Here is a 27,920-nt window from a genome sequence, read left to right on the forward strand (position 1 = left end):
TTTAAATCGCATAAAAATGCCTAAAAAACAGTTTATCTCAGATGGGTTGTGTTTTTGTACAACTCTGTTCCCCCAGAAGCAGACCGGACCTACAAATATGCAGAGCACGTGTGAAGGAAACTCTTGAAACAAAATGAGAGAGAAGCGTGTCTGGGAAATGACTCTTGTGACAATTTGGGGTCTCAAGAAAAGAAAATATGCCTTAAATGTCTTCTGTCCAAATCTAATGCTTTCACTGAAGCCTGTTTTCACATTTGCGTTTTTATGGAGGCAGACAGCTCGTTGGACACCAAAATGTGCGTTAAAATGTGGAACAAGAGGGAGATGTGAGGATATGAGGAGTCTCATTGTAAGCTTCAGAAAAGATGTTTCAGTAGGTTCAAGGAAAACATCCTTCAAAAATGACCAAACAGCAAACGTGATACTGTGTTAAGAGGCAAGCCTGTGCAATAACCTGTGTTTTGGGGGTTGCGGGGTGGGTATTTATTTTTGTTTTTTTACTGTGGGGAGGTGACAGACCATCTCACTGCCCTAGCAGGAGACAGAGGGATCAACACAATCTACAGAGAAGGCTTTCAGGATAAAGGGAAGAAATAGTATTGACAGCTCAAGAGCAAGGCAAGTTATAAAAAAAGAAGCTGGGGCTTATTCTTCCCTAGATTTGAGATGAATAACTTATGCTAAAGGGAGCTTTTTTTAATGCCGGAAAAATATATAATCTACCCAAGCTCTATTTCAACTAGCAAAATCTGGGGTTGTATAACAGGACAAACGATGTTTCTACTGGGTCAAAAAAAAACAGCCAAAGCCTAAGGTGAAATTAGGAGCTAGGAGGGGAATTGGATGTGCCTGGCTCCTGTGCAAGGTAACTGGTTGAGTCTCAAGTTAATCAAGAGAATAATTTGTCAAGCAGTATTTAGTGGACAGCTTATGAGTCTGTATGTGGGCAGGGTAGCTTGTAAATTTGAATGTGCCGATTTTCTTTGACAACAATCAATAACTGTGCGATTTATTAATGCATTTTGAGAGGTCTTCTCAGACTTTTTATGATCTTTCTGCACTCACTCAGATAAGTCAAAAAGATATGACAAAGCAGAGCAGGACTTTAGTGTTTGAAATCAATACTCTGTTGTTTTCTTGTGAATGAAGGAATTGTAATATACTTCTGCATTGGTGCATTTATACCACTGCCTGCAAGGGAGCCGACTCGGTGAGGAGGACTGCATCACGAAGTAGGTGCCGATATCTACCTGAGGTTTTTTGGTCTGGAGCAGTTGCAGGATTTCGAAGCAAATCCTCCAGTTGCCCCCGCTCCGTGGGCATTGGTTCAAGTCACGTGGTGGCCTTGGTGCACACAAACTGCTCTCCTTTCAGAGAAACCAAACTGGAAGCTACGTATAGACCAAATATGCTCGGGGCCCTACTTTGAAGGTGCAAGCAAAGATGTCCTTTAGACAACTTTGCACATGTTGTGCGGTTGGAAATGTGGAAATGAAAATGTTGGGATGAGGCTCGATCAAGTTAAAGTAATCCCCCTAGATCATGTTTATATACAGGGGCCTTTGCACCAGCTGCTTCAATCTACACATCTGTTCCTGTTGCGCCAGTTTATTTGCAGATGTAGACAGAGCCTGAATTTTTCACAGAAAGCATTAGACTGAATTATGCAACCTCACCTAAAAGCAGTAATCATCTCTCATTTGAAGTGGTTACTTCCCACGTTTCCTCAAGGTTTGTAGTATAGCTAGGGGGCCTTTTGCTAAAATCTTGGTAGTCTCACAGAGCTTTTTTCTGTTTTTACTGGAATCTTGATAAGTACGATTTCTTCTGAAGCATATATATTTACCAAACAGAGCATAATAAAGAGCTGTATAAAATATCTTCCTATTAGGGAAAGATTTAATTTGCCAAATACTAGAGTAGATTTTATAAGTTATAAATTTTTAAAAGGTTATGAGAAATTGCCCTTTAGCTATTGGTTCAACATTCAGGAAAACTAATTCCACAGCTTAAAACACTTAAGTATTTTCTAGAATCTGCAGTTTTTATCCAAGACTAAATTGGGTAGGCGTTTGCAGAGCTTGTAGATAAAACTGTGCTCCTATAGTGGATTTTTGCATCTCAAGCGTCAATTAAAAACCTGAGTTTACTGGAAGGCAAAGGTACCTTAACAGTGAAAGTGGGCTAAAAATTGAAGTATGTCAGCTTGATAATGGCGTCAAAATGGAGGTTGGTGGACATTGTTCGGAAAAAGTTCGGAAAAGAGCTATGAAGAAGATTCCAAGCCCTCAGTGATGTCTTGGCAGGAGATGCTTAAAGGGCAAATGAAATGATAGTTGTGAGGACATGGTTCGCAAGCATTTGGAGGTGGTGCACCTCTCAGAAAAATGGGTTCTGGGAATTCAAAAGAAAACACTCCTAGGAAGAGTGGGTGCAGTTGCGAGGAAGTGTTCAGGCTGATTATCAGAAAAATCTTTCTGCCAGCCAGATTGCCTGAGCTGTGCCACAATCTTCAAGGCAAAGGCGGTAAATCCCATCACTAGAAACCTCATGATGGAGAGCAAGGCAAGGGGTTGAATGGTCTGCAAGGCCTTTACTTTCTAGATTCAGTGAATCTGTTATAAGGGATCTCAGAGCATTCAGCAGCTGCAGGAAATGTTTTGTTTTCATATGTTTCTCTATTTTATGCTGAACTCGCAGGTACTCCAGAAGACTACAGAAATCGGCCCTCAGCTGAAATAAAGACCTAATTCCAGTGCTGTTTCCTCCCGTGTCCCCTGTTCCCCTATTGCATCCGCTAGATGTCCATTTCTGTAAGTTTTCCCTTCAGAACAAACCTATCATTTTTCACCACAGGATATTTACAGCTTCAATCAGTGCCAAATTCAATTGGCTTCTGATCTCATCGCTGGAAGTTATAGATGCAGATATTATTTGCACTGCGGTTAATTATGGAGCAATCAAACTTTGGCTTTTCCACTGTAATTTCCTCTGCCAGCTAATTTAATTAATCACCCCCAGCTCAGCTCTTCCAGCTGCGACCGGCAGGGTCATTAATTAGACATGTGGTGGTAGCTCATAGACCAGTTCCTGTTAAGGGGCTGCTGCCCACTTGATCTCTAAGGGAGTGATAGCTTTTTCTAAACATCCAGGCAGGATTAGAGGTAGCGGACACATTATTGCATTCCCCAGAAGCAAAAGCTATTCCCAAAAGATGTGCGGTGAGCAAACAGCTTGATTGGCTGCTGGCATTTAGTTCATCAGGCCTGGATCAGCGACGTAAGGGTCTTTACTTTAGGCAGTCCTGGAAGCAGTTCACCGCCAAGAACATGCGATTGAAGGTCTAACTTCTAATTCTATACCTCGCACTGACTTCCTGGTTTTTTAGGTTGTTTGTTAGTGCTATTGAGTTGCTGGATATGGATGCCCATCCTGCACGTGTTCTGGAGTGCAGACTGCCAGATAGACCTGGGAGCTTGTAGTAATCCATCCTTTCTGTCCTAGTAAAGGAGCCAAAGAAGGTGGAGAAAGCTGGAAGGCCTCTTTTTGGACTGTTTCTGGGAGCTGACTCGCTTTTGTCACATGGAAAATACAAAATTACCTGCTGCAGAAAGAAAAAAAAAAAAAGAAAAATGCATTTTGGTTGCCAGAAAAAGTCAATGATGGGGATGGGTTTTCACTGTAGAAGTCATAGAAAACAACGGGTAAGTCTGTGCTATTGCTTGGATCTCAGAACAATGAGGGGGTTTTTTTGTTTTTTGAGGAGAGAGAGAGGTGAGGAACTTTTTACAGTAGGGAAAAAAAAAAAAAAAACTTAGTTGTATCCAGATTAAAAATCTCACCTGAATATCATCAGCCAAAGTGATTTGGGATATGTGATGACCCAGCCTAATAGCCCTGAAGAGTCCAAGCGTTTGGGTGAGAGAAGATGACAGATCCTTAGTCTTTGCTCATGCTTGGTGTGTCTTGATATGTAGCAATAACAGACCCTTGGCATTGGGTCCTACTCTGCATCTGAAATTTCAAAGCATCCTCCAAAGCCACGGCCTTCTCAGCCGGCAGAAATCGCCCCACGTCCACTTTTGGGACCTTCTTTGTCCTCCTCAGTATGCCAGGGAAACCCCCAGTGTTCCCATCACACCACATATTATTGTGTGGGTTCTTGGAATAGCCTAGCTAGAAAAAGCTGAGACTAGCCAGGTTAATTGTAGCTCTCGGGCAGCTTCTTCAACGACACACGACGGCTGAAGAGCTTTACTGCAGTTTGGTTTTGAAAGCAGTCGCAAAACTGTCGTTTCCAATCGGTGTATCTATGTGCCAGAAGTAGATTGCTGGTGGATTAGTTGGAGGGTCCCCCACTTCTTTTCAGAATAGACAGACCCCACTCAAGACATCTGTTTTAATAATCTTGGGTCACAAATGTGACGCAGTCTCCTTCTGTCCAAAACATTCGCAGCTCCACCCAATAATACTGAACTGAGAATAAAAAAAAAAAGTTGTCTTCAGCACTTAACTGTAACTGTACCTGTTTTAAGAGTGAAAAAAGTACTGTGGACTTGTGGTAGATTCCTTTTCTGGAGGAGGAGGAGGAAGGTGCTTCTGATGACAGCCCTCCCTTCAAATGCCTCCAAGCTTTCACTGGTGGCTTTTGACTTTGTTGTGTCTCTCAGAAGATTCCCGTAGTCTGAAGTGTTTTGGGAAAACCCGTTCAATACAAAGTCCCTTCCTCACGCGCCGCCGGGCCTCTGGGGATTTTCACGAAGAGGCAGTTCAGCATCTACCTCAGGGTGGAGGGGTCCCATCTGTTTTTACCATCAAACCTAGAACATGGGGAAGATTGTTGACATGTTATTGCCATCGAAGCCCAGACTAAGAGCGATTTGTAGTTGATAGAAAAGCAGCCTGTTTCTTCACAGAGGCGCTACACCTTGCCTCGGAGTGAAAGTTAGCACTTCTACTAGACATCAGCGCGTACAAAACTTCAGCAGGTAGCAGCCAGATTGCCGTAAGAAGATCCCTTTGTGAAAATCTCGCTCAGTTTGAAGTTGAAAGTCTCAAACCTGGACATCCTGAAAGGAGGGTTCGTGTGGATGTTGCAATTGCAATTTTTGCTCAGTATCCCCAGAGTCGCAAATCAGAAACGCTCTGTGTACTGGAAGGGAGAGCGGGCTGCGTATCAGGGAACATTATTCTTTTGACTGAGCCGCTAAATTTAATTGACTGCAGTGTTTTGCAAGAAAGAAAAGTCTAACCGTGAAGCAGTCTGGTACAGTAGTCCCTAAACTCAATTAATGCTCAGTCTGTTAGTCTTGGCAAGTTGAGGAAACTCAGCAATAAGTTGTCGCAAAATGGACATACAAAATGGCACTTTAAAGTGTCTTTATCTCTATCTTAAAAAGCTATTGATAATAATTTACAGCCTCAAAGCAGAGCAATCACCACAGTTAACTAGAAGATAGTCTGCTCTGAAGAACTGAATCTGGAATGATCCTCATTTCCACAGTGAAGAAAGACAGCAGCTAAAGTTCCTAAAATAACCTTCCATGTTCCACGGGCAAGCTGGAAAATTAGTTTGTTTTTCCTCTGCAAAAATTAGAATTACGCTTGGTCTTGATCAGCAGATTGCAATCACCCTGTGCTACTTTACCTACTCATCTCGTTCGGTTTTGTTTTATTTGAGCAATAAATATCTTAAATCTTCCTAGAGCTATTGCATGTCTTGTGTGAAGACTCATCATAGTCCTGCCAGGCATTCATCAAGGCTTCCAATGAACCACCGCATTAAGTATTCCTTTGCTCCTTATCAATCAAAACAGTTTACTTATAACTTTACTTTTCCCCCTGAAGTAATCAAAATTTGATATTCCACAGATTGCAGAAAATTGTCCCTCCTGTCTTCTGTGCTAATCCATCACACGAAACAGGCATAATTTGGGCACCAGAAGAGCATTAAATGTTTAAATAAGCAGGAGCCAGTCAATGAGAGAGTCCATTAACCGCTCCAGATGACAGGGCAAAAAAAACGTTTAGATCGCAGGTATATTGGGAGTTGCAGTACAGATAGACACATTGCAGAGCAACGGGGCAACTGCATTCTGCAGCAAGCAAAAATGTTTTCTGCATCTTTCATGGTGATATTCAGATACTCAAAAGAAATACGTGAGCCAACAGCATTGCATGGGTTTTTCAAACTTAGCTTGAGCCTGCAATATCACACTCATTCAGCTCTTTGAGGACGAGTGCTAAAATCTGACTTCGTTTACCAGTGGGTTTGTTTCCATGAGATGGTGAAAGGAAACTTGCTCGTTTTTTTCTAGTCTTGTTTTCTTCACTCTTCACTGACGTTGTTGCTGTACAAGCTAAGAATGGAGGGGCTTTCAGGAGAAGCTTATCTGTTAATGATTATGGGGGGGGAAAAAAGGACATCTCTCTACTGTAGACCGTATGATGAGACGAGCGACCGTAAATATATATATGAGATGTTTCAGTAGTCCTAGAAAAGTATTGGGGTACTTAGCCCACCGTAAACTATAACAAGTGAAGAGGAGACTTATCGAGCAGACGTCTGTCCTCATCTCAGCCTCGGCGGGGGGGGGGGGGGGTCTGCTGCGTTTCTCTGTGAAGCACCAATTCCAGTGGGTTTAGGATAAGAAGCTTCACAGAGAAACTGTGTATGTGGGATTTCTCGTGCCTTTATTCTGTGGCAAAAGGCCCGACCCAAAGCCTCCTTGGTGGAGGAATGATGGTCTTTCAGTGAGTGTTATGGTCTTCTCGTGATTTGGCATAGCGTCGGCAAAGTAGTTATTCTGTAACGCTGGACCAAGGTTATGATAGTCAGCTATCCAGGGGCACACCTTCTCTTCAAAACAAAAAAAGACCTATCGTAATTAGTGCGTGAGCCTCCTTTTAAAAGGGCGACCAGCAAGACGAAGTTGTAGATGCTGAGGACGGCAATTAGCAGCGGCCGTGATAGCAAATCGAGCTGTCCGTACCAATATTGCGGAGCCCCGTGGCCCAGACACCATGCAGAATGGCGAGGCAGGAGGTGCCTGGGTGCGAGCTGTCTGCGTGGCGTCCGGCGCTGATTGGGGTTGTCGCTTTTCTGCTGTTGGAAGCTCTCCCGATAAAAATACGCCTCAGCCATGGTTGCTTGAAGAGGTTCCTTAAACCTTCCTTTTCCTCCCCTTCCGTTGCTTAAAAAACACAGCGCCTGACAGTCCAAATGTTTGAAATAATTGGATTCTGCATTCTAATTCATCTGTAAAGTATTCGTTGATTAAATTAGCCTAATAGATATTATTTCTTACATGACTGCATAATTTCATCCTGATTGGATCACTATGGCACTAACGAGTCCCCCCATTTACTATTGACTTGAGAATCACAGAAGGCTAGAGGTAACTATCGTCTTGTTTCAGGTTTTTTTTTTTTTTTTTCCCCCAGCCTAAAAGTTAAACTGATTTATACTAAAAGGGCATACTGCAAATGCTCGGATACAGTGGTGCAGTGTCTTTTTATTCTTCAAGACCAGTGTTAGAATGAAAAAAAATACTGCTTTATCTCATCTGGAGCCCTCTTTTATTTACCCAGTGGGTTGTTCTGAAGCAGAAAGATTAACTGACCATTTAAATTCCTTTGGGGGGAAAATGAAATATTTTTAAATAAAATACATTTTATTATCTCATCAAAACAGATATACGCATTGCAAATGAACCTCATAAGGACTGCACACACTCGGGGAAATGAAAATACTCCTTTAAAGATAATGTTTCAAATAAAGTGGTTTTATCCTTTATTAGTAAGATTTTCTTTGAGCTGCAATTTGAGTGTAACTGAGAGAAAGGACGGGAAAACAGGATTAGGTCTAGTTCCATGCCAAATAGGAGGAGATATTTCTTTGCTTAAGAGTGAGGTAAAAGGAGATGCCTTGGGGTCTGTCCTAGGGAAGTGAGCGGCTGTGATCACGCCAGTGTAGCAATTCGATTCGCCGCATGAAATTAAAACACCTACCCGAGCAAACTTCGATTGTGGAAACAACTTTGTTGGGAAGGGGTTAACAGTAAGATGCGCTTTTTTTTTCCTCCTCCTCCTTTTTTTTCTTTTCTTTCCCCCACCCTTTCCTCAACCAGTAGCTGGAAACAGCTGGTGGGTTTTGTGTAGCGCCGGTGAACTGAGCAGTGGAAAAAAAAAAAAAGTTTTTGGCAAACACCCGGCCTCGCCAGGACAGAAGAGGTGGGTAAACTCAGGAAACCGTTTTCAAGAGTAAACGGCGGAAACAATGGCAGCTCAGCAGGACCAGGAGGGAGACCCACTCCCTCTGAATAGCTCCCCGAAACCTGGAGCTCAAAAGGAAGAAGGCCCATTTGCTTCTGGGAATCCAATAAATTGTCTCAGGAAGGGAAAGTCTGTCCAGGCTAATGGAGCGGTGATTGACAGGTGGTTCTCATTACGGTGCCCATCGGGGGAACGAAGGGAATTCCTGTGTTATTTAAGAGGTTAAGTAGAAATAAGATGCAGGTGACGGCCCAAGGCTGAGGCATCTTGCACCGCTTGGGCTGATGTTTTGGGAAGAGCCTCTGCAGAATTTAAAGTGAGCGGGGGCAGGGATGGCTTTACTTTGTAAAATTGGGTCCTACCGTGACTCAAAATGAGCTTGCATGGGGGGAGCACGGAGAGGAGGTCCTTCCAGGTGGCAGTCATTGGAGAGGTGCTTCTCCCTAGTGGTGGAGGCAGAAGGGAGGTCTGTTGAGTAGGTGCAGCATGGCGCTGAGATGAACCTGCCATAGGGCCCACCCAGTCTTGGTGCCCTCGGACTTCCCCTTGCGGGAAGAGGAGGACGACAATGTCGACGAAGTGTGATGGAAGTCAGCAGAAGGAGGTTGTGTTAGTTTGTTCTTCTCCTCAGCAGGAATCCAGGAGACCCCGAGGTCTTTTTCATGAGCCTCCACCAGAGTATCCAGCTAGTGTCCTCAAAGCCACAACTCCCACAATGACATTGTAAAGGGTTTTGTGTACGGCTGGTGCCCTTGCTGTGGCAGCTGACTAGAGCAAATCACAAAGCATTTAGCTCAATCAGAACAAATTTGATCAACTGCTGGCATAAATGAGAAGTAATTTTGAATTGAAACGTGCAAAGGCCCCCGAAGGGTTGTGCCAGGTTTATGTGATGTGCTTCTCTAAGATCTGAACTTAGCTTCAGAAGAAAAAGAAGATACTGAAAGAAGAATACATTACTACTGATTCAGGTTGCCCTGTGTTCCTGGCCAGGTTTCTGCTGCCTTAGATCTCCAAGCTGAAACTAAAGTCTGTATCTAGGCGTACTGAGCAGAAGAGGAAAGGAAGCTTGCTTTGCAAATCATCCAAATCATAGCATTGCTTGCATAGCCTGTAAGCACCAGGATATAGTTTAAACTCAGAAGTTTAAAGTAGCTCTGTACGCGTACTGAACACGTTAAGCCATACAAACTTCTTCCTCTCTTTTGCGTCTGTATTCTTCTTTTTTCTGACTGTGCTGCCCAGATGAGCGGCACTGGCTGTTTCAGTGGTTGAGGGTGTCCCGGGGAGGAAGAGCGCTCTAGCTGAGGGATCTGCTCTGAGTCACTGTATTGATAGAATATTGCATGGTGCATGGTCAAATACAAGGATGTAATTTCGCCGAGAGATTCATGGATGGCTTGTGAATGACAGTGAAACTCCCGAGTATGACGTGTGTAATAAATCTGGCTCTGTGCAGAATTAATGTGGTATTCAAAATTATTGTTTACCATTTGGAGTTCAGACACGACTGTGTACGAGAAGTAAGTGGCGCTGTGCATGGGGCATTGGGGAAGGGCGCTTAGAGGGGAGAAGAAAAATACCCGCTTGCATTGTTTCACGAGTGCATTCCTGGGTAATACTGATGAGAATTGCACTTTAAATGCAGGATTGATTTGTGATGAGATCAGCTCTAAAGAGTACATTTATGGAATGATAACCTGATTGGTGGCACTGCCTCTTGAATGGCTGACGGGGTCTAATTGGCATATAACGCACTATAAATTTATTAGCAGCTTCTGCTTTCTCATTGGTGGACCTTCTCCTGCTAACCACCAGGAAATTACCAATTTTCAGGAGTTAGTCACTCAAGTCGCGCTGCGTCTGGGTTTTAAAAAGAAACCCACATCGCTGCTGTTATAAATTCTGGATTAGAGCCATCAATAGCCCTCTGAAAATTAGTCACTTCTGTATGGACTTCTTGACCAGAGCAGAAGGCTGTGTCTTTACTGTTAAACTTCCACCCTCCCTTCCCTTATTCTTCCTCCCTGCCACAAATCTAAGTTGCACAAAGACCATTAGGAGCTAACTAATCAGTTTGGCAGCCCTTGGGCTGCAGCTGCCACAAAGCAGTGTAGGCACTTCATAGAAATTACAATTTTTTGGCAGTTCATGTTCGGGGCTTTGATGTACTTATTGATACATTCAGCCCTGGGGCACATCAGGCAGAGGAGGACATACCCACCTTCTTTTTCAGGAGCATAATAGAAATATTCAGGAGCCAAGGTAATTATTTCAATTACTTTGCTTTTAAGATGTGCGCTTGAGTCACAAATTAGAAAATAATATTCACGTGTTTCTTCTAATTGGTAACAGATTAGGGATATTGTATCTTTTTTAAATAATTTCCAAATGTGGCCTGCAGTGGGATTGCAGTCAAGTAGCTGCAAGAGAGGGGCAACGTTTGTACCGAGAGGAGAGCGCTTTGGCAAACGGCAAAGCAGCTCTCGTTTTGGCACATAACTCTTAAATTCCTCCACATCTCCCTCCACAGGGTTCTCAAAGTGTAACTTCCTGTAATTTTTTGGCAGGAATCTCCTGTGCATGTTTTCTTTGCTGTCAGGTTTTATTGGGGTGGGGAGGAGGGGGTTCCCATTGTTGAGCACCAAACGTATGGCTTGTAAATCATGAAAGCCTCAAAGTTGGTAAGTGGTTAATAGATGTAGGTGTCCAACTGGGAATGCCTCAGAGATACTTGGATACTCGAGTACCTTTTGAAAACTGAGTCCCTTAAAGTCTCTCCTTTTTGGGCACCCCAATGTATTTCTCATGCACGCACATGCACCTTTTATCTCTTCTCCCAACTCCCCTTTTCTCAAGATGCCTGACTGCTTTGGCAATAGAGTATTCTGCCTGGATAACGCCCTAATATTCTGCTGCGTTACGAACTAGGAGTAGCATTCCCTTCCTTTAAAAAAAAAAAAAAAACTCACTGGGAAAAAAGAAAATGAAACCTCAACCCTGTTTTTTTTTAGTAAGTACGGACGAGATTCTATGAGATTCTCAAATTCTCAAAGATTTCTGTGGGTTTTTAGTGATGATGATTTCTCAAGGTTTTTTTTGTTCATCGTTGTTACTCAGGTTGTTGGTCTCCTTTGCTTTCTTAGAAATGTGAGAAAGCTGTGATAATTTACGAATAGCATTTTCATATTTGTTGGAGATGGTTTTGGAAAGGCACCGAACGCCTGCAGTCCACTAAAACTTCCCAAGGAGTCTGAGGTAGAGAGAATTCCCGTCGCTTCTGAAAGGGGAGAATGCCTCAGGCAGCCTAACTGGGCAAGACAGGCATCATTATCACTAAACAGAAATAATAATTTAAAAAAAAAAAAGTAATGAACGACTCTGATAACATTAGCAATTTCTGTGGAGTCATTGAAATCAACAGTAGTGGAGAGGGCACCGAAACAGTTGGAGAGGTGAAGATTAAAGGTGACTTAGTAGAGCAGGTAAAGGTGCACTGGCAGAGACAAGGGAAGATGTGTCTAGGGGGAAGTGTGTACATGGTGCATCCAAAACGCCCATGGTTTTGGGAAGTGGTCACAAAAGAACCAGCGGGGAGCGTGCTAAAATTCGCTAACAAAGAGGTGAATGCTAGGCAGGTCCCTGCAGCATCCGCTGCTGAGCAAGAAGACCATGGTTCATTGAAACATTGCATGTAGGGTTAGCATGGTCGCTTCCCGTCCATCTAAGACTTCAGCTCCAAACACGCCTTCCTGTTACTACTGACTTGCCCAAAAAAAAAGCACTTGTTTTTATTTGCTTGTTGCTTCTAATGTGTTTTTCTTCATAGTCTGTGCTCAAGTACAAAGTTTATTTCTTGTGTTTTCTCTTTTATGTCTTACATAAATTGACAGTGTAATGTTTTTAGGGTTTTTTTTTTCCCAAATCATCCAACAAGTATCCTCTTATTGCTTCCACTAGAATTAAGGTAATATCAAAGCCCTTTGAAAGGGCATTTTCTTGTAGACCAAACTATAGCATTGCTCAGAAGTTATTACTAACAAAGGATCGAAATTGTCCAGAGAAAACGTTCAGCTTCTCAGTAAAGGGTTGCAAGACTATGCTCTTCCAGTCACTGATCCTCAAGTAAAGCCCGCATTTGAGTTGTGCAGCCCAGAACATGCTTTAGCATTTCAGGTCAGCATAGCCACCATTGTGTGCTGAGCAAGCTTTCATTTGAGACCTCTTTAAGGTCTACACCGCGAGTTTGTTAGCACTTTGGGTAGCCCTTGGAGGCTTCCCCCGCCCCCATTATTTATAAAGCATTGGTGCGCTCATCATTGTACTACTTACCCACTTTACAGTATTATGAGCAGCAGAAAAGCTCCATTTCTCTTCTTTCATCTGTTTATGATGTGATACGTTCCAAAGCAGATCACATCAGCGACTGTTATGGTATCCTTAATGCGCTGTGATGGTCGCGTCGACAGAAGACACGCTGTAAAGTGCCTCGCTGATGTACATCCCTGTTATATGCCACATTACGCTGGGGCTGTGGGAACCTCGATCGCCTACCTCGCTCTGCCTCTCACCTGGCACAGATTATTGAGATTTATTCATTGAAATATTTGTATGTCAGTTTTTTCCCCCCCTCTTTGAATCCTGTGCGAGGGCTCCCTGTAGATATGAACAGGAAAGCAGAAACCTGATTTCAGATGAAAATAGCCATGGTTTTAGATATAAATAACAAGAATAGCAAACTACTTTCATTTCCGCAAGAAGTTTTCTAATAGTTTAGCTTGAATACGGTTATCTGTTCAATAGCTACTTCCATGTTTTGGGTGAAAATTGAGTTCAAAATGGACCTTTCATACTGTTTCCTTTTTTAAAAAAAAAAAAAAAAACTTTGTTATGATTTCTTGAATTATATTTGAAATAATACTGCATTAAGTATATCTTTCCTGTAGGAGAAAGCGTCAACAAACTGCAAATTGATGGAATCTTCTGACCTCAGTGATTGTCTATAGCATTGTAAATTGAAATTTTCAGTCTGTGTTTAGGTACCAGCACAATGCAGTTTGATTTATACACTTAAGGCATCAGGTTAAGTAAGGTGACACATGAATAATGAAATGCACTGGGTATATTTTTGCAATTAGTATTCTCTGCAGAGATATATCCTGTTACTGCAATTGGGCAAGAAGCCAACATACTCATTTTTAATATTTTCATGCAGTTCTAGAGCAGCTTTTGGCTTTTTGGTTGTTAATATTTTTAGTATGCCTAAGTGTTAAGGTTGACCACCCTGGACGTGGGAGCAGTTTCTTTATGTGCTCTCTTGTCTGGTGGTGTTGTAAGCCCTCCTCATGTTTCTGAACAAGAGCAGTGGGTTCCCACTACCCATGAAAAGTATCTAGAACCACATAGTGATAACTTGCTGATGCGCTTTTTTTTTTCTTTTTTCTTTTTTTTTCTTGTGGTCAGTGATACGTTTTGGTTTTACAGTTTGCATAGATGCCTGTATGCTTGTTCATCGGTATCTAATGTAAAAGGCATTGGACCATGAACACAAAGGTTTTCCAGCTGGTCATCAAACAGTTGGTGATGGTAGTGGTCACCCGTTGCTCTTGTATTCCAGTTTCTCCCAAAGTTGGTCCGTGTCCTCCACTGGTCACAGCACTTAATTTTACCTGTTTTCACCAAGCTAAGCACTGTAAAGCCTTAAGAGTTCACTGTTGCTATTTTTTTTTTCCTTTTGAATGTTCTTGGCAGTGTTGTCTAAAGATTTTAGGGGCTTTTGGCTTTAGTGGAAAAGTTCAATTTGCAGCATTCCTCAAGCTTTTTTCTTAAGTCTCCAGGGGTTGTTCTCGCTTCACATAGTTACTGAGATGAGAACGAGAAAGCTTGGATTTGTAGTGAGGAGACTTTACCAGCTCATAGGGCTTACATTTGTCACACTTAAAAGCTTTATTCTCAATTTAATAAGCCTTTTCTTAGAATTTGCAGTATTCCCTACAGTTGTATGTCATGTAGCTTTTGCTTATTTTTACACAGAGTAATATCCTCAGATGTGATATATTTTTTCAAGTGTGCCTTAAAAATTATTAGATTGAGTGTTCTGCAATGAAAACATAAGTTTACTGCAGTTTTATGTGATATATCAGAGCCCACAATCGCAGGATATTTATCTAAGAAGCCTTAAGTCAGTCAACCTTGATGTCCTGGCTTGGCTGGTAATTAATGTTAAGCGGTAATAAATCCTGCAGGTGTCTAACACCTGAGGGCAGAGATGTCGCTTACTCCATGGGTTCCCTGAAAAGCGAACCTGGAAGTGCAGAAATAATGACTATTTTGGAGTCCTACCTGGTGGGGGTACTGCCAGAAGAGAGAGCAAACGAGGGAGGCAGGAGTTTCACTGAATCAGCATGATGACTCTTAAATACTAATAAGTGCCATTCAGGATTAATTTTAGAAACAAATTCAACTTTGCACATCTGAGAAATCTTTGGTGGTCATGTACAGGAGGGCTTTTTTTCCTTAGGCACACAGCTCTGAACAGAAAGCTGACATGTTAAGCGTGCTAGTAGAGGTAATGGTAGAGAACATTTTGGTGTGCCGGCCTCATAAAATGTCTTTATGGAAACGATTATAAGATATTGAAAAATATTTATATATTTTTTATATATATTTGGCTTGCTTCTGATGTGAAGCCACCTTGGTGAGTGGTGTTTGTTTTGGTTTGCTCGACGTAGGTCTGCCATTGGGAGACCAAACTTGAATTTGGAGTATTTTTACAGCGCTGACTTGTGTGTATTTAAGCCTCTGTTTCTTGGCAAGTAAAACCGCAGGTTTGACAGCGGTTTGAACTCTGATAGAGTTGGGATAACTTTCCCGTGAAGATAATAATTAAATCATTTGCAAGCTGAGCTCCCTGAGCTGCTGGGCCTGGAGACCTGTGGTCTAGAGTATTGCTCTGCACTTGTTTGCGTTGAAGCCCTGATACGTGTGTGTCAGCTTGTCTGCAGCTTTCCTACAGGCTCCTCTTCATCCGTCTGGGGTGTTTAACTCGTAAGAAGTAATAAGCTTAATAGGTTGACTTTATTTAATTATTAATGATCCCTCTCTGTCCTTACAGCTCATAAAACACCCTGTAGGTTGGCAAAACACTCATAATATTGATCAGGAGCCACAGAGATATTTATTTCCTCTTTGCCCCGGTGCACATAAATCTTGGTCCTTTGCCTCCTTTTCTCAGCACGTGGGATTTACAGTGGCCTGTTTCTTAAAAGCTTTCGGTAATTAAGGAATAAATACCCATCGGTCTTTGTTTGCTGTCTGGAGCCCTCTTGTTTGCCAGGGACCTCTATATCCCCCGTGTGCCTATGTGCCTTCCCCCTTAGCAACGCAGCCTAGGAGAGAAGGCATGCATGCTAGGAAGCAGTCAACTGCTAAGCACTTACTTTGCAATAGAGTGGGGTCTTCTCCTGCAGAGAGAGGAAGCCCCTCTGTTTTCTCAGCATATTGTTCCCGGCTCCTCTTCCATGCCTCTCCTCCCAGTTCCTGCTTTGCTTGAGGCAGGAAGACACTTTGGAAATTCCTTGCTGCTAGCCCTTTCTTCTTGCCTTCCCGTCTTCTCCCCCCTTCCCTTTCCCGGTTGCAATTAAAAATGTTGTGAACCTTCCCCACCTTTTCAGGCCATCCCCCCGCCCAGATGTTTCTCTTCCGTCTCTTTTACCCATCACAGAATTGCATGGCAGATCTTACCCAACATGATGCAGTCTATCAGACCTCACCAAGCTGATGACAATCCTGGGACTCTACAGAAGACACATTGAAAGCAAGTTTGGGAGTTAAGGGAGTCCGATTTACTTCATTTTCTTGGATCAGACACATTAAGCTGGTCAAAAAACCCACAAGAGAGAAAATCTGGCAGTTCTCTTAAGCTTAGCCAGCTTACTACTACAGTAAACAGTAAAATGGTTGCACTTTGGTGTGCAACCATAAATGGCAAGACAAGCACAGCACCTGCACACCACCACCGTTTGATTGAATGATGTTAATGATAAGGAGAACATTAGGAGGCTTCTTCAGCTAAAGGTATTTTTTTTTCGTTAGCAACAGAGGAGAGAAAATTTTTTAAGAATACTTTAGTACTGTTGGAAGAGTGGAGGCTAAAAATTCACTTTCCAAATGCTTGCACCCAACTTGCCCACTATTTTTGATGGTGGGAAATGTAGGAAAATAATGCTGTGCCATAGCAAATACCTGCTTCCTATTACGTTTCTAATGCAACCTTGCAAAGTTGCGTTCAGCCTCTTAGCAAGCAGTGAGTAATTTCAGGTAACGAGCAAGTGACACAACTTTTATCATGCTCATCTTCGTTTTGATAAGAAACGGCTTTTTCACTGGAGCTGTCAAATTTGGTTGACAACTTCTCAAGGCTTTCCACTTGCGTGCTGTCAACTACGCAATAAACGCTAAGTTGCCGTACGAACGCAGCTTTTATTTCCAGGGTGCCCAGTCTTTTTCTTGTTTTTCTTTCATACCTCTCTGCTAAGTATGTGTGAGGGACAAATGACGTTGAAGGTAGTAGAGAGGAGCAGGATGGAGGAATAGGTGGGAGAGCCCCGCAATGCTGGAGGATGGACCTGGGCTCCTAAACGAGCGTCTCCGGTGCTACCGTGCAAGCAGAGAGTGCAGAGTAGTTCCTGAAACAAAACTACCCTCCAAGCAAACCGACTTTTTATATTCTCTCGTGCTACCTAGTTAGCCCTCCCTCTCCTTGCAGTGCCCGATATTTATGTTTCCAGATGATAATGATGTGATGTGGCTGGCAGAGTAATTTAAATAATTGGACATTATCTTGAGAAGCAAGCACCTAATTAGATCAAAATAAACTGAGAACTGAAATTTTCATCTGTTTCTAATAACCCTTTACCTACGTACAGTATTGCTGCCATGGCAGAGTTTTCATTATTCACACCACTGTGTCTTGGAGTTGACTCGTGATCGAGACTCCTGCCAGAGCAAAGAGCTTGATGATATTTTTTGGCCAAGGCGCAGTGGATTGTTCCCTTCCTGCTGCTGTGGCATATTTTGCATTCTTATTCAGTTGTATTTGGCCCTTGTATAAATAGTGAGGCTTTAAGTTTGCATCAGCGGTCTGGGTTTGGATGGGTAGCTCCAGCGATAAAAGATACAAAGCCTGATCTTACTGACTGTACTTCATCTTTCTTTAAATTTATTTAATATTTTATAACCTATCAATTCACTTATGTACATGCATTTAGAAAACCTGCAGCTAGCGTGATCACTGCAGAAAGGATAAGTCCTTTTAATACAAGCACGGGAGAGGGAACACACGCGTTTCCCAGCATTAGGTATCTCAGGGACCCTCTGAGCACCTGGAGTTGCCTCTCCAGCCCACTGGCTTTGATCTGGTCCCCCAAAAAAGGATTCCACTGGAATTTTAGAAATTCAGCAAGTGAGCAAAATGATCTTGTTTTGGCTTACAGTTTTCATGTTACGACAAATAGAGCTGAAGGTCTTTAGTATTGAAGGAGTGGTTTAGAGTGGAAGTTACCAGGATTGTAGGTAAGGACAGAAAACAGAGATATTTACTAGCAGATGTTTAATTGTACATTTCCTTTATTTTAGGGATTGGTTCAGTGTCTTCCTCCTGATTAGTTGCTCTTTCTCTCATTTCCTTGTACTCTTATTCAGTTGATTTATTTAAAGGTATGTCAGTGCTGGCTGACATGAAGCTCTGTGCCTCCTCTTCCTGCTTATTGCTGACCGCTCCAATAATTCATTTTTTAGCTCATTAGCTAACAGGGGATGTGAACAGTGGTCCTCCGGGGGATTGGAATGAGGTTAAGTGATCTACTGCTGACAACTCTGCTCTTGGACTGGCCTTCCTTTGGGGAAATGAAACCTCAACCAAGACAAGCTGTGGATCCCCAAAGTGAAATTGTGGCATCAGAGAAACAATTATAGTATTTATGTCTTGGTGTCAACGATTTCTAAGGTGAATGGGTGCAGAGGAGCTGAAGCTGTCTTCCAAGAAAATCCCCAGAATTTTTCCATTTGAAATGAAATTATTTGTGCCAAAGATGGAGAGAGGATGCCTGGGGATGGTGGCTTTCTAGATATTCATTCAAAAGTGGTCTCTCTAAAACCATCCGTAGCAGTCCATGAGACATGGGCATCTCCTACATCTGTGATTAGGTATCGTTCTCTATGAGGCAATCCAAACTAATTATCTACTGGACCGTTGGATAAGATCTAAATGTCATTTGATAGCCAATGCCAGTGACATGCTGCCCCCAAATGTCTGAGGCTTTTAAAACACCTTTATTTTTGTCCGAATCAGTTGCTGTGTGCATCCCTTCCCACCAGAACCCACAAGAGGAATTTGGGGGGTGCTTTCCCAGTCAATGAAGTCCAATGGTAGAAATTGGCCTTAAGAAATTAAGTCTTTTGGTGCCCCAGGTGGTCAGTAATTATTAGGCAGTTGTTACAAAAACAAACTGAAGTGTGATAAAATAACCACCTGAGGAGGCTGAACTTTCAGCTGATGGTAGCCCAGTGGCACAGTTTGCTGCTGCCTGTCGGATCCTGCTCTGGCCAGGCGTGTCAGTGGATGCCTCCTGAGCCCCCTAACTTTACTTGCTGCCCAGGGCTGCAACGCATTTCCTATAGTTTAGGAAATCCTGGCCGGAGCACGCAGCCTGCGCGAACGCAGAGCGGTTATGGGTTCCTTTATTATACTGCAGGAGAAAGCTTCAAGGAAGGACCGTGCGCACCCTGCTCCTTTCTTCTCCCTCCTGATCCGTCAGTAATACAGGTAGCAGCATGCTCCCCCTTTCTCAGATTTATTTGGTGAATCAGTTTCTGTTCTTTTCTCAGCCTTTTGAGACGGTGGGGTAATCTGAGCACAGTTTGGCTATTAGGGTCTCTATCCTGCTGTCTCGCAGCCTTCTAAGAGCAGCAGGATCACCTGGTCTGACGTGCCTTTGCGCTACTCCCATGCAGCACCTGGCAAATGGGAAATTCCTGCCGAGGAACTGGTGTAAACGGCAGCCTAAAACGCTGCATTTGTCTCTGTTGCGGTACATGTCCTAGCATTACTACTACAGTTTAGGATGCATTGTGATTAGAACTGGGAGATTTGTGGAAAACAGCTTGTTTTCTAAAACAGAAAGTGACTTGTGTTCAAGCCGTGGTTATCACAGCAGCTGATGCTGGGACCGGAGCCAAAAGTAACTATCACTCATAAGCTGGTCTGGGGGAGAGGGGATTCGTTGCTGACTCTCTTGACGAGTCTAATTTTTTTCTTTTTTTGTTCACTGTGGTGCGGGCAGAAGCTACGTCTGAAGTATGTTTTGCCTTTAGGATGTATGAGCCCGTGAGAAATAAATCCCCTACGCCCTGACGTGTGCCAGCACAGGCTGAATCACTTCATTCTTCAGTCTGGCGCTTTTAAATGTGCAGTGGATATATTGGTTATACTCTCGATACAATGCACATTAAACAAAAAAAAAATGCACATTTACTAAATGCTCTTGATTTGAAGATACGCTAGAGTTAGATTGATACCGGACCTACAATAGCTGCAACGTTTAAGAACAACTAAAAAACCCAAATGCCGTCTTCCTCAAAGCACTGCTATTATTTTTTTACCTTAAAAAAAAAAGGAAGAAAAAAGAAAAATATTGCAAAGGACATGAGTTCAGGTTTGGAATAATAACAGAAGTCCTTTTCTTCCGCCTCTCCAGGGTGAGCACCTGAAACGATATCCCCTTTATCAGATACTGCCATCAAAGGTTACTTTACTTTACAGCTCCCTAAATGTAGTGTGGGTTTGTTAACCTTTTTTTGTTAACCTTTTTTTTTTTTTTTTTTTTTTTTTACCTTTTTTAGGTTGCAGGAGTCACTCTGCAGTTTGATTTAAATGAAGCACTTTTTGTGTTAATTTTCTGTTTGCACTTTTTTCTCTGCAAATGCCTGTACCTGTTTGCAGAGTCAATTGTGCCCGGTAGAGAGAAGTGCCTGCTTTGGGAAGCTTTGCATGAAAGCAGCCTGGGAGGTCAAAGTAAGGGCACTCCACATGTACCAGGAAATGATGCAAAACTAATCCAGATTTGCTGCTGGAAGGATCTGTTTACATAAGTATTTAAAAACAGATTAGGGCTAACCTGACACTAGATTACTGGGAGTAGTGTAAACACTGCTGAAAGGCGTAAACAGAGCTTTTCCTTTTGTACTCCAGAGGAAAAAATATGTCACCAGTAACAAGCTGCCTTGCTAGGTGATGTGTACGGTTTTCTCGAGCCGAGCAGATCACCTAAGCTGGTGGGCAGAAGGTGCCTCTAAATGGGAATTTGTCTAGGACGAGACCTCTTAAAGCATATAACTGTATGCTAATTTTTGTTTAAATGGGGAGTTGAGGGAGTTGTCTGTAGTGCTTGCGAGCCTGTCAGGTAATAGCATCTAGAACTGAGAGTTATGTGACATGTCAAGAGGAAAGGGGGCTTCAGAGTATGGTTCGGATGGTTTGCGTTTTGGAAAACCAAGCGGAAGAACCTGCCAGATTTCTTTTGCACTGGAAACGTTACTAAACTTTTAAAATGAAAAGGCATCCCTGCAAGCAAGGCTGTGTCTCGCGGCAGCCTCCTCTCCCATTTGAAATGCGAGCCCGGGTGCAGTGCTGTAGCCTGGGGGATTTTAATCTTAAAATGCCGTCTTTCCTTTGCCTTCTCTAGGGAAGAAAAAGAGCGCTGGATACGTGCGAAATACGAGCAGAAGCTCTTCCTTGCCCCGCTGCAGTGCCTGGAGCTCTCCCTGGGCCAACATCTCCTGAGGGCTACAGCCGAGGAGGATTTGCGGACGGTCATCCTGCTCCTCGCCCACGGCACGCGGGAAGAAGTGAATGAGACCTGTGGGGACGGCGACGGGCGCACTGCCCTCCACTTGGCGTGCAGGAAAGGAAACGTGGTGTTGGTGCAGCTCCTAATTTGGGTAAGTACCTGCTGTCCGAGGATGGACCTGCTACCTGCTGGTTTTGTGAGGTGCTCCCTTTTGTCTTGAGTCTGGATGTTCCTTATTGCCTGCTCTGAAGAGGCAGTGCCTTGAAGGAAACGTGCCTTTTTTTCCCTGTCTGCTGGTACTTGCTAGAAAGCAAAAGAGAGTGTAAGAAGTAAGGAAGGAGAAATGTCCCTGGCACCAGAAAAACTATTTGAGAATACCATGGTGAGAAACTGTTCCAGGTGCGAGGCTCTCCCTGTAGAAACGTGTACGTATGTGACTCATGTCTGCTATGCCCGTATTTACCAGTCTGCTGTCCTGCCCTCTCTCCTTCCTTGCTTTCCCCTCCCCAACCTCAATTGAACTGCAACGTCTCTCCTGAGCTCATTCCCTCTATTTTATGGCTCTTTTGGCACCAAAGCTTCCAATGACATCTCTTCTTTCTGTAGTATGGCGTTGATGTGATGGCACGCGATGCCCACGGCAACACGGCATTGGCCTACGCCAGGCAGGCCTTGAGCCAGGAGTGCATTGACGTTCTCCTCCAGTACGGCTGCCCTGACGAGCGCTTTGTCCTTATGGCGACTCCTAATTTGTCCCGGAAGAACAATAACCGAAACAACAGCAGCGGAAGAATGCCCACCATCATCTGAGGAACGTACTCGTGTATTCGCTGACCTGAATCACACCTGCAGCCTCGTTTTCCTCCATTTCCATCACAGCTCTGCTCTGTGAGTCTGCACACTTTCCTTTTCCCTTTTCCCTTCGGTCCATCCAGAAACATCGCCTCTGGATAGTGCGAGGGGATGAGAAGGAGCAAAAGGGGCTGCCGAGAAAGCATTTGTTTGCGCGAACGCTCCCGAATGATGAACACGGCAAAACAGAAGTGCAGGAGAGAGGGTGCGTGCGTTCCCTGGGACGTAGCACGGGACCGTTGAGGCGGCGAGCTCGAGGCACCGGCTCTACAAGTGGGGCAGGAAGGGGTGGAGGGAGCGGCGAGCAGAAGCAAGAGGAGAAGAAAGAAGAAGCGGCAACTTTCCGTAACTGACAGTTAAGCACATCAGTACGTTTCACCTCTACCAAACGGAGCGCTTGGATTTCATTCTCTTCTCTGAAGAGCTTGACGGCATAAATCAGAAGCAAGCACAGAGTTTGTCAGGTTTGAAGCTCCTATGATGGTATGTGTCAAATCAGTTGTAGCTAATCTGTCCAGGGAGAATACTGGCTTCATTACACTTGTATAGTTGAGTTCTTCCAGCATTACCGCTGTTTAATAGAACATGATTAGTCATCACGGAGAAAAAAGCATATTAGCTGAGGAGGTAGTTACATGGCACGCTTCGGTGATTGCTTGGATGTGATTGCAATATTCTTAGAAGCATCATATTATCTCAGACATGTTCTTTCAAGCCCTTGGAGCCCTCCTTTCTAAATTCACTGTCATAATTTAGTATCTGTTTAATTTTTCAGTCCAAAGAGAGGAAATGAGTTGCTGAGTGTTATTTGACTGCAGTCTCCTTGGTGTAAAAACAAAATGGAAAAAATAAATAAGAGTAACTATGAAACACAAAAAGGAATAATGAATACTGCTAAGGAAAAACATTTCAAGTACATTTAGTAAAATTAATAAATGCATTAAAGGCTAATATTTTTTCAGCCAGCAGAAATATGTTCTGTCATTTTGCCAAGGTAAATGTGTTGAGTTTTTGGTCACTCCTGTGATGCGTTGCCTAACTTATACAGATTTTGTATTGTGTCTTTAGATTATATGTATGTAAAATCTATTTGAATAAAAAAAATCATAAATATGCATTGATTTTTTTTTTGTACAGAAAATGACATCTCTGTTAATTTATAAGCTGTGATGGATGTGAACTAAATAATGTGCAACTAGTTAGGATCTGTGGATTACAGGTCACTGTACTTTGAAAAAATTCCCAGCAGTGAACTCTACATTTCCATTGCAAGCCTCTGAAGAACATATCAGAAGGAGATTGTGGCACGTTTGGCATTAAAAAAATATATGTATAGTGTATGAGACGTTTTAGAAAGGAAAAGAGGCTGTTGCTCAGCCTTGTAAATATATTTTACTTCAGAAATCACGAAGCTTTCACAAGTCAAGACAAAAAGCCATAGTTCAGATGTGCAAAGATCAGATTTGATTAATTCCCGAATTGATAGCCTTCACCAAGGCGGGCAGGGCATGGCTGCCTTGACTCTGAACTTGGCTGCTTTCGGGAAGAAAAATGGCTTGTGAAAGTAGCCTGGACAGTTCATTTGAATTCCAAGTTTTCATACTTGATTTGATTATTTTGGTATTACCATGCAGATCCTAGCTTCTGCTCTTTTCTGCGAACTAGGAGTCTCGCGCAGGGAAGCAGACAGTAAGGGTTTTGGCAGAAAGAAAAGTGATTTTTTTAAGTGGCATATGGCAATGTGAAGATGGGGGAAGGGTATATCACAGGGAAAGTTGAAAACTCAACTGAATTAGATGGCAAAGGAGCAATTATGTGAAGTCAGTGAGGTGCACACAGCATAGTAATTTGCAAATCTACCTGCTCCTTCTGTATTTCACAAGCCTTCAGTGTTGTTCCTCCTTCGGGCTCTGTATTTCAATTGACAGACAACCGGGAGGAGGATAACAATCGCTAAATAAAACGTATGTGGACAAAATGGGAAGGGGAAAAAAAAACCACATATTATTGGCTATCTTAAAAAAAAAATCTGAAAATGACAGATTTAGTGTAAAATCATCAAATCAGGGGAAAAAAGCAAAAAAAAAAAAAAAACCCAAGGTGAAAGCAAGAGAATATTAACCAGCTTTTCCTATTCTGTAGTGTTCTCATTTTATATTTTGTTACTGTATAGAGCTTTTGACTATTGGGTTGAGGGATCTTTATTTAACCAGCCTGTGCTAGCCATATCACGTGTGGTTCAAAGTAAGGCTACAACTGATTCTGTTCACGGTGGGGGTTTTTTTTGTTTTTTTTGTTTTTTTTTGCAAGGGATGTCTGTAATAATTACTATTCCTCCATCATTCACCTGCAGCTCCCTGATCTTAGGTACTTTCTTCGGCCACAGGACAAGGGTCTAACGTGCAACCGAAGAGGAAACTACATGTAAAGTCCATTACGTCCTGGTGCTCACAAGCTTTACGCCTGTAACTAGAGGGGAAACAACATGATTTCAGGAATTGAGACTCTTGTTCCCAGAGGTGCTAGCTACCTGCTGTTCCCCTTGGAACATCAAGGGCATTTTGTTTCTGAAACCTCAACTCCTGTGCCTCAAATGCGTCGCAGAGAGATTTGCCACTGTTAAGTTTCAATACGTGTTCCCTTTCAGAGCTGGTTTTACCTAATTCAAAATATTTTCCGTGCATAATGTAATGCTCTCTTTGGGCCAGTTTCCTCTTATAAAGCTGAGAAGGATGCTTGAGAAACAAGGGCAGCCAGGCTGTCGTGCAGATTTCAGGCAGAAGAATTAAGCACTCGTTTAATAAAAAATTTTCTGCCAGAGAGCCTTTTTTTCAGAAAGGAAATTCCACGGTATTATGGGAAGAATGATGTATTCAGGCAAGCCAACTAATAACCTCATACTTTCAATTAAAGCAGTAACAGAGTTGTTTCTAGCCTAAACATAGTTTTTCCTTGGGTGTACAAGCGTTGGCGGTAGCTACATTGAAGCTTTTACTGAATGTGTGGTGGCTCCCCAAAACGTTTGGGGTGTCTGCAGGAAAAATACCCAGTTGTGCGTACGGTAGGGTCCCCTTCGAAAGATGGGGAGTTTTCCAGCCCCGTCTCTTTGAATCAGAGGACTGTGTGCTAGGTGGCTAGGTGGTGGTTGTGGGAAACGGGAGGTAGGCTTTGCAAGTTTTTTTTTGCTTTTCTTGGCAAACTTTTCTTGAACACAGCTTCCCTGCTCCGGGCACATGTGGTCAGCAGGAGAGATGGTATAGGACACAGAAGGTGAACAGAGCAGGGGATTCGTCCTTGTGGGCCAGTGGCTGTGGTGGCAGTCAGATGTGTTTGGTGAGATGGCTTTTAAAAGCTGCTTGGCACCTCTTGAGCTGGTGGGATGGGCCACCTGGAGAGGCCCTCTGGCCACAGTGAACTCCATCCACTGCTTGTTGTGAGCTCTGCATCTTACAGTGTCATCAGTATGAACTGTGTTTAAAAAAGAGAAGAAAAACCCAAACCTTTCCAGCTGGTGTTCCCAGTCTGTGTCCTGAATTTAAAGCCTGATCTTCCCTTTGGTATGGTACAGCCCACTTTGCTTCCTTGATCCTAGGCTTAGGCGAGGGCACGAGGTGTGCCTCGTTGCGGTCAATAAGCCATTGACAGCCTTGCGCTACAGCGGAGAGCAAGGATGGAGGAACATCTCTGTAGTATCTAGTCCAACAGTGCTTGGCTTTGCGAACGGAGGCCTTTAGGCTCTGCGCGCTTCTTAGGGGATGCGTTCGCACTTCGTGAAGGATGTTCTTGAAGCCGTCCGTGTGCAACGTGTATTGACGCTTTCAGAATCTGCAGGAGCTGCTCCTGTTGTTTTCACTCTTTGAACCTGTTTCTCGCTCCTTATCTTGCGCTTAGCCCCTCTCGTTGCTTTTATGGAACCCACTTGCCAGACTGTTTACGCCCTTTGAGCGTGTTATGAGCAAATTAAAAACAAATTGAAATCCAGTCAATAAGAAATCCCAGCAGAAACATGTTAGCTAAATCTGTTTCTGTTTTCTCCGAAAATGGTGTCTATGGCTGTGGTTTTCATTATGTCCCTCCATTTAACCCTTTTCCTGATCCCAGATACCTTTAAATCCCGCTTCCTCTGCACTTTATCCACAATGACTAAAACACTAGGAGTGAATCAGCCTTTGCCATTAACATCAGCACTTTTCTTCTATTTATTTTAAGCTAATTGCTGTTGAATAGTAAAGATGAGTCGGATCCATAAATCTGCGTCTGGCATCTGCACCTTGATGTTCCCAGAGTTCAGTAGGGTTTACTTCTTGTCACTGTTTGTGAGAGACAAAATCCAGCCTTGGGAAAATTCAGGGTCGTGCCAGTGCAGAGATTTGATCAAGGGCTTCCTGTAGTAGATTTCCAATTTCTTTGCTAAAAGGGGGCAGAAGAAAAGCTATTTCTTGAGAATCTTGATGTAATCCTAGCCAGGTGCTGCTCAGAAAGCCAGGTAGGCTGTTGGGAAGTAGAGAGAATTTTAAGCATTTCTACCTGGGCATCATGTATAATAACTGTGTAAAAACTAATATTGTTCAATTTGCTGTCTTTCCCCATTTTCTTAAATTATGTATGTTAGTGCAAAAGGCTTTAGCTGCACTCAGAGATTTCCCCTAGCAAGAGGAAGTTGAGTAACGTAGGGAAAGGAATAGAAGCGTGAATGCAGATATGTTCTTAGAAACGATCTCCAGCACTGTAATCTAGTATAATTAGATGATAAGGTTTTTCAGATAGCTTCATTTTTTATATTTGTATGGAGACCAGGAAAAATGAAGTAATTTGTAGTTTATAGTAATAGTGGAGACAAGCACAGATTTCACGAGAGGGTTCGGAAGGAGCCCTTCACAAATGTCTCGGGGAGCCATGTTTGCACCTTAGCAGGGAACAAATGTTCATTTTTAGCTACTCAAGCTAAAGAATGCAAGTGTTGGGGACCAAATTTGGGGCAGCTTGTCTGGAAATGAGAGTACTTGCCCGTTCAGCATTTCATTGGCAAGCATCTTTGTTTCCCCTCTGACAACTGTTACTGTCGTTGGTATGTGGGATCTCTGACCGTTAGTCTTGGATCCTCAACACCTCCTTCCATGTGGATAGATTTGTGGGTAAAATTTGTTGCATAGAAAAACATTTTTTGGATGTTCTTCTGTATGCCACATAGTAAGAGGAAAAAAAAAAAAAAAAGTACTCCAGACTGAAGTTCTTCTTGATCAAAGTAGAAAAACTCGAAACTATCACAAGTTAGAAGATTCTGCAATGAGGTTTGACATCTTGAATTCTAAGCTACAAAAACAAGGTTGGTTTAGATGATTTTGTTAGAAGGGGGAATCTCCTTTTGGGGGGAAAAAATAGAGGTAATAGAGCAAAATATCCAAAGCTGTAGGTAGGTAGGTTTGTTGTATTACGATACTCTAGTTTTTGTTTTGTTGTTTACATGGGCCAGTTCTTCAAGTGTACGTTTGATGATCTCATCTCATGACAGTTTATCTTGAGTTGACAGAATCTGTCCCACATTTTTCATGGAGGACATAAGGGTTTTGGCCAAGATTTTCAGGAGCTGTGAATAATTGTTGTTTTGAGAGAAGGGATTGCATGATTTCTGAAAACAAGATGGGGTTTTTTTTAGAGTCTTTTAAGCTCCAAATCACTAGTCATGCTCTTGGTAGTCTTGTATTTCGTTGCAGGTGACAGCAGTATGGGGGTGAATTAACTCCCATAGTTTATTCTTGTTCCCTGGATGTTTAGGGGACTTTTGTCTGTGGGCAGATGAAATAAAAATTTCTTTGTGCATTTCAGCAGTTTTAGTCTCTTCATAAATGTCTGCATATCTCCAAAATCTCTGTGGCATATTCAAGTGGTAGTGGTCAAAACTGTGCTGACATGCGAAGCTTCAGCTGTCTCTTGGCCATAAACTTC

At 42.9% G+C, this 27,920-nt stretch overlaps 1 protein-coding gene across 11 annotated transcripts in view; it reads left to right on the top strand.

Annotated features, from left to right (window-relative positions):
* AGAP1 (ArfGAP with GTPase domain, ankyrin repeat and PH domain 1) overlaps positions 1–27,166 on the top strand; it is a 403,925-nt gene extending 376,759 nt beyond the window's left edge. For all 11 annotated transcript variants that reach the window (XM_068947772.1, XM_068947774.1, XM_068947773.1 and 8 more), the window contains 2 exons: positions 21,018–21,273; positions 21,729–27,166. In XM_068947772.1, coding sequence (XP_068803873.1) covers positions 21,018–21,273; positions 21,729–21,932 — 460 coding nt within the window. In that variant the 3' untranslated portion in view covers positions 21,933–27,166. The remainder of the gene's footprint in view (positions 1–21,017; positions 21,274–21,728) is intronic.
* Positions 27,167–27,920: the final 754 nt, after the last annotated feature.

The sequence above is a fragment of the Struthio camelus genome, chromosome 6 (assembly GCF_040807025.1).
Source record: "Struthio camelus isolate bStrCam1 chromosome 6, bStrCam1.hap1, whole genome shotgun sequence".
NCBI lineage: Eukaryota > Metazoa > Chordata > Aves > Struthioniformes > Struthionidae > Struthio > Struthio camelus.